Below are 7,781 nucleotides of genomic sequence, written 5' to 3'. Positions count from 1 at the left end.
CAAGGACACAGAAAGACAGGAAGTCAATGCTAGAACACATCAATCCACACATGGATTTGCCAAATGAACAGAGAATTGGCAGCATACACTCAGGACTTCAGGCAGCACTACTGTGCATACAGACAGGACATTTCATTAAGACATACATGGAACAATGTAGCATACAGACAGTTACAGCATTCAGGAAAGTAGAGAATGCTACTTGGACACAGTGTGATAGAACATTACACTATGAGACATTGAAAGTATACTCAGACAATTCAGGAATCGAATCAGTCAACTTACAAAGACACAAACGAGTTGAGATACAAGGAAACAGTATGAGAATACAGTAGGACATTCATTGTGCACAGAGATACTGTACATATACTCACATATCTAGTGATATTAGGCTCATACCTCACAATCTTATTGAATTCAAGACAATATTTTCATTCAAGGACAAATATTACACTCTAGGTTACACTCTACAATTAGTATTTGGACATCAGGCTCAACAGGATATCCAGTGTTGCATCACAGTTGGTTATTGCACACAAAAGAGTACATACTTGGAGATATTCTACCAATACAAGTACAAGGCACTACATTTGCAGGAACTAGTCTATTGGAAAAATCGAGGACATAGCAGAGGAATTTTGGAATACATCTCTGCTATCTATTATTGCATTACTATTCTACAGAAGCAGAGAAACGTGCAAGGTCAGCTAGAAGCCACAACACTAATCCATTCTATTGAGGAAGAAGGCTATAGCTTTGTTGATCAGGGATTTACCTCTGTGCTTCCCAAAGACACAGGAGAAGAGAATATTTGCAATTACCATGCTGCTGGAATTTCCACTTCTGTACATATTGATCTACACTGTGTGTCTCAGAGTACCCAAGAGCCAAAACACTATATCTCTCCAGGAACTCCACAGATTCCCTTCAAAAAGTGTTGTATCAATAGCAACAATCAAGAGGCAACTTTCCTACTAATTGACTATACAGTAATATTGACTATGTTTAATTCTATTAACGTTTTATCTAGTTTCACATGGTTTGGAACCATGCTACTCACTGTCCAGAACACCACCACTGTCTCAATATGTACCAGATTGACTTCGGATCACTTCAGAGAGGCAGTACTACATCACGACAATGTTTCCCATATGTATGGGCAAAGTATTTTATGTATAGTATTAAAGCTGTATAGTAAACTTTCTACTAACCCTTAATTATCTCTCCTCTTCCTTAAGTATGACTCTCCTCCTGAACACATTTATAGTAAACTATATTGCTTAGTGTTAGGAATTGTAAAATACAGTAACTAAGTTTGGAAAAGCTTAACTTAAGACTTAGGACTAAGTAGTTTATATACAAAACCCTATTAGTCACAAGTCTAGAGATTGGCCAGATCAACTAGGCTACCTTTGTTGTCCTGCTTAGTAAGAACTCTAGCTCAGCATTATTAACCTCTAATCATTACTAATAGGTGATCAATCCATCAGTAGAGAGAGGGGACAGGAAGGAGTAGGTACTAAGTCAGTTAGGAAAAGGTAACAAAACCTGAGAACAAGGTCTTTATCTCTCTAAGGTTAAACACATACTCTAGTACAGTATTACTTAATAACCTCAACTAAAGACAAGTCATTTAGAATGCTTGTATGGAGAGGGGATCTGGAAAGAGTACAGTGTCTAGAGCAAGAAGTATAAAGGAAAAGACTAGGAGAAAACCTAAAGAGATAAAAGGAAAATATTTATACTTACTTACTACATAGCTAGCTAGGAATGCTTTGTACAAAGACAAAGGACCATTAAAGCTAGTAAAGATTCAGAGCCAATACTCTGTAGCTCTATACTTGAGGAGGACTAGTACTAGTAAAGGAAAGGGAACTGAGAGCTCTGAGGAGAGACTACAGGAAAAGTAGTCTCCTTTATACACTTTGCCCATATAGATAGGAAAGTAATAAAGTTATAAACATGAGGACTACATGAGGACAACATGAGGAATACATGAGGCAATCTAGAACTTTGGTTGTAAGTTCTATGATTGAATACAGAAGCATAAAGATAAGACTAGAAGTTAATAAGGATAATTGTCTCCTAAACTAAGTCTATTAAAGAAGACTTAGGGAAAGATCTAGAACTGTTAGTAACAGTATAGAGGGGACCTGAAGGCTCAGTGAGGGGACCCAGGCTACAACTATCCTATACAACAGAAATACAGAATGTAAGTACTAGAACATAGTTGGAACTTACAGAACAGGCAGAGAGAGAGAGTAAGACAAGAGTAGAGTATATAGAGTGAGCCTAAGAGTACAGGACTACCTAGAGTAGACAAGATCAAGACTACAGGACTAGTCTGATCTTGTACACCTATATATACTAAACTACACAAGAGTACTCAGGGAGTATGAGCTACTAAGAATGATAAGTGTAAGGAAACTCACTGTTCCTCACAAGAGAATTCTAATTGCCCTTAGTTCACTCAACTACTGACTGGGATAACCTAGTACTTGAGCAAGGGGTCAGGGGAAAAGAATCCCCTTTACCCAGCAGTCAATACTGTCTTTTATAGGGGTATACACGTGTAGATACATGAGGAGGAAGTGTAACTAACTACAATGAGAATATATGCACTTGTGGGTCCTACTGCACAGTGATCTGACGCAATCAGCAATGTAGTAATAGTAAAATACGAACCAGTAAATCAAATCCTTACACTCACCCTCTAGTATTTAGTCCTAAATGCTAAAAATCAGTAGAAAAAGGTAGTGAACTTACTTAAAAGTAACAGTTAGTAACAAGTAAATAATACTGTTAGTCTCTAAAGCTCCCTGTAAGGCATATAATGAAAAGGAGGAGAATAAGGGTTGTCTAAGGCTTTAAAGATTGTTGTTAGTAAGGGCTGGTAGTGTATTCCCCTGACTTTGAATTCAGGAGCTCTTTCTTCACCCTTAGGCCACTTCTTGTTGTCTTCAGGAGGTAGCTTGATCTTAACCAATCCTTTACACCAGTCATTAGAATAGGAAGACTTGAGGGAATCATTATTATAGTGTAGACTGTCAATGTATGAATTCTCCCACCTTGCTCTATAGTCTACTAAGTCTAATAGCTTGAAGTCTGGATGAAGCAAGACTTTGTACACAAGGACATCCAGCTCATTATTTGTCTTTTCTTTCACTTTACAATTTGCCTAGCTTGTTAAAAGGTAAGTTGCTACATTATTAAATAGTGCATATTTATTAGTAATAAGTTTAGGGAGTAAGGATGTTTGAGTCAGAGCATCACCTGCAGAAAGTCCAGGTAAGTTGTATAAGTCCTCAAAGTCAAGCATCTTGTCAGGGAAGTCATCTGGCAAATCTGGGTACTCTCAAAGTAACTTGTATTTATTTGGCTTGGACAAAAAGAGCCTCCTTCTTGTTCCTTGTATGATTTCTAGAGTTGCTAGAGTCAGAGAGGGGACTCAAGACAGTAGAGAAGGAAGCTGAGATAGTATAAACTCAAGAAGGTGTGGAAGAGATACAGTAGGAAGTACAGACAAGTTTGAAGTAAATAGTAGGAGATCTGTAAATTGCTTTAGTAGTTGTTTCTTACATTTAGTTCCTTCAGGAAACTCAAGAGGCTTGTCAAATAGGGCTGGAACAGTCTGAGTATTATCCTCTACTTTGAATGCCTAGGTCTCAGCTACACAAAATGGTGAGCATTGCTTAAGAATCAAGATACTATTACACATACCTAACCTCATTCTCTTTTTCACTTTGTTATTTGACTCTCTAATGTGTTTTAGAGAGTTCAGACTACTACTTGTATCAACACAATAATTGTAATAGATTGCTTGTACATTCTTCTTCTTAAAGACCTTACTACAAGCCTCACAAACAAAGGAAGGCATCTTAAAGAGTTAGAGAAGTACAGTCTAGTCTGACATATACCTTTGAATGTCTGCTTTACTAGTATCTGACATGCAGAGGTTTACAACAAGATAGATCAATATTAGTGATCTTCACTAACTAGGACTGAGATTTAGATACAGTAATATGTACTACTACTGTTAGTACTCCCTCACAGTAGTGTAATTTACAGATATGCTTGCTATGACAGTATATGTGCCTATACAGTAAACTGTAGAAGAATATTGAAGCTCATATCAGCCCTTCTCAATTTACTTCCCTTACTGCCTTACACACAGGTTGTAACACAAGTCTGAGACTGTGTCAGCCTGAGAGTACTCTAGAAAGTAGTAAGAATTGAGAAAGAAGACTTGCACAAGCTGTGCAAATCATAGTAATCACTATTTGTAACACTACTAGACATTGTTTATTACTTTATATAGTTCATCTCTGTCTTCTTAATAATTTGCATTTGCTTTAAGTGAGCAATCATCATTTTCTACTCTTAGTACAAGTCTAAGAAGTGGGTCAGACCTCTTCCTAAGACTTGTACAGACATATACTCTATATAGTAAGTATTAAGGTACACTACAGTCCTACAACAATAGTACTGTCCTCTATACTAAAGTACAAGTATCTTAGTACAAGTAAATTGAGAAGTACTACTAGACTAGAAGGAAAATAGTAAGCATTTTCTTGATTGCTGAGTAGTATCAGATCCACCCATATGTTAACTTTAATAGTAAGTGGGTTCTGTATTCAAGCTGTACAAAGTCCATTATTATAGTTACAGCCTACTGTATGTTATGAAAGATGCCTTCAATTCTGTACATAAAGCTAACTTGAAGTTCCCTAGTAGCTTGGCCAATATTTGACCCCTAGCTTGGATGCAGACTAATATTAATGATTTTGAGCTAGTCAATTTATGTATTTATTGAATGTTACTAAATATATAGCTGAAACACTGAATTTACACATGTCTGAGCTAAGTATTTTATGTGTGTAAGGCTATGTACAGTGTATACAGAGTACTAGCAGCTAAGTGACTGTATACTTCTTATTTTAGGTATATCAAATCCTCTCATTTTGGATACACCTGCTTTTCCTAGTGTATTTTTGCTAGATAAGTCCTTCCCCCCCCTCTACAAGAGCTCTTATTGTCAACACTCTCAGGCTCTTGCCCTCAGTCACAGTTACCTTACTTCCTTGTCCTTACTCACTCACTCCTTTCATCCTCTTTCCATCTTTGACACAGAAAGTATTAATATTACTACTTGTTAGTAGTATCCTAGTCAGTACTGTTCCTTGAATCACTTTTAATAACTTGCTAGACTTTGCTGACTTACTCTCATACTATCTCTAACACTCTCAGTCCTTGTTCTCTTGTCTCAATCCATCTTCCTCTCAAGTTACTTAATATGCCAGTTTGTTTTCACTCATACAAACTCAGGTTGTCCTCCCTACCCCCTCTCAACCAAGGACAAGCACCAAGCCTTGACCTGAGTGAGGTTCCTTCTCTGCCAAGTGTCCTACTGTCTTCAAAACAGTAAACACTTGAGAAGAGGAGCCTTGTAACAAAATCTGGCCATTCAAAGCAAATCAAGTGAGTCATCTTGTTGTTTTTATATACTATTACATTCACTTATAACATTTATAATACACAGGTACAGAGACACACTTGAACAAATATGTCAGCTCTCACAGTCTATCAAGCAGAACATTGACCTTTGGGTTAACATTCTAGGTGCTATAAACTATGGTATAACTGTTGAATCTCTTGAAATGTATTCAAGAATGGAAGTGACAGCTGTAAACTATAACACTAAGGACATGGAACTTTGCAAGAGAGTTATTACAAATACATAAGTTTGATTATATTCTGCTCCTCTGGCAATTACTGACAACTCTGTGTCAGTTGTAAAGAAGAGAAGGACCTTCTCTTCAGGGTTTATAAGAGTGTCCTTGTGCTCTTTTCTAATAAGAGGGCCTATTATGAAGTGCTTTCTAGTCTAGAGGCTAAGGCACTTTGGGTTGAGGTATGTACATAACACAATGAAGTTGCACCTATCCATTCTATCACATTCCTTACTGTTCTACTCCAGTTGACAGACAAAATAACTTTACAACCAATGTCCACTCTGCAGCCAATACATGTGTGTGTGTACTATCCCCATCTATCTTCATTCCCTCAGAATTCATTCTCCATCTCTGTCATCAGACTTTCATTATCACACACTGTATTCTGTAGTCACTAATGATACTAATCTATTCTATTTACTTTAGGTGAACAAGAAAGCAGAGCAAGGTTGTAGTAACAACACATCTACACTCAAACAGAGGGGGCACTACCATGTGCTCAAGGAAGGCCAGCCAGAACCACCAATTGACAATCAACCAAGTAAGATGGGCAGAGGTATACACTATCCACAATTGTTACAGATGATTGTACTAATACTACTCCTGCATGCACACAGTAGTGAGGAAAGGTATGCAGACCAACAGATGAAGTCAAACAAAAAATGAACACTCTTACTCATATCCTTACTGTATAGTTTCAAAGACAATGTAAAGTCAAAAAAATACCTGATCACACATAGGTCATTCCCTACATTCCTGTATGAGGAAGGGTCATACAATCCAGAAGTAATGGACAAGGGCCTATTCCAAGGCTGTTTTCTTGTCAAAGTAAGTACACTCCTATTATTCTTTACAAATACTAATACTTCTTTTGTAGTACCTTCAGCTGATCTTTACAAGCCCAAGTTCTACAAATGCTGAGCCTGGTAGCAAAGGTAAAACAATGTAGGCAAATAATGCTGAGATTGTAGGTGTGAAGTCTGTCACCCTAGAGATGATTGCTTACATATGTGTCCAGGTAAGTACTCAGGCTACAATAGTGATATAATCTAGTAATACTGACAATACTTTTGATATGATAGGCACACTTTTTTATTTCAACACTTGAAACCTTTGGCAAGGTCAATGAAAATTTTAATTTCAAAGTGTTTTATTACACTATTCTCGAGTTTTTCAAAGACTGCAAGTCTCTATAAGTCTAGGACACACTTAATTGGTGGAATGGGTATGTTTTATACATTTTTAAATTTACTTAAAGCTACATTAACTAACTACCAGGTTTCTAGGCAGGTTTTTGGCTCCTCTGGTGAATTGCTCACTATTGAACCTGAGGAGGACAAGGAGTCATTGATTACAGCCATTTTGAGAGCTCAGAAGGTTTGCAAAGGGTGTGGACAGTCCCAAGCAGGAGGATTGGCTGGCCAGGGTCAAGGACTGGCTACTTGAACACAAGACACTCACCTGCCAGACAATACACACATGGATAAGGTTTAGGTTCGTTTTTCCACTTTCTAATTCTACACATTGACGTTCACCTTACTTGCCTCATTTAGCAAGTCTTGTAACTGTTTCCCTTGCTTTGTGTTAACAAGATCAGCTGTTTGTCTCATTTCTTGCCCTGACACTCATACAGTATGCTTTCTGCTTTTGCCACTTTTCTTCTCACTCCTGCACCTGTTAGTGCTATAATTAGTATTTAGTAATGTTGTAATATTGCCACGAAAATATAAATAATTTGAATCATTATTAATGCATGTAAGGGCGAAAAAGTAAAATGAATATAAGTAGAGTTTGTATATACATTGCAATTCTTTAGTAAGGCTTCTGTCAACATTATAAGGCAGAAAAATGTATATTGGTTTGGAACAGTCTTTTAGACTGTTATATTAATTTGCATACATTATAATTAATACCATCCTTCCTATAGTATATACTCCTCATCATTTTCGAGATCAAATATAAGTCATTTTACTTATTGTAAGGGATAAAAAACTTTATGTACCTTTATAATGTGAACAAATCTTTTATGCCTTATAATGTATACAATGT

The 7,781-nt window shown here is 36.9% G+C and overlaps 1 protein-coding gene across 1 annotated transcript; it reads right to left on the bottom strand.

Annotated features, from left to right (window-relative positions):
• Positions 1 to 2,809: 2,809 nt before the first annotated feature.
• FOMMEDRAFT_93298 (uncharacterized protein) lies at positions 2,810 to 3,157 on the bottom strand (the record flags this gene model as incomplete). The annotated part of the gene is made up of 1 exon (XM_007269875.1): positions 2,810 to 3,157. A coding segment is annotated over one exon (348 nt), but the record flags the coding sequence as incomplete, so codon positions are not given.
• Positions 3,158 to 7,781: the final 4,624 nt, after the last annotated feature.

The sequence above is a fragment of the Fomitiporia mediterranea genome (genome assembly GCF_000271605.1).
Source record: "Fomitiporia mediterranea MF3/22 unplaced genomic scaffold FOMMEscaffold_11, whole genome shotgun sequence".
Classification (NCBI taxonomy): domain Eukaryota; kingdom Fungi; phylum Basidiomycota; class Agaricomycetes; order Hymenochaetales; family Hymenochaetaceae; genus Fomitiporia; species Fomitiporia mediterranea.
This window is presented reverse-complemented; position numbering and strand designations above follow the sequence as displayed.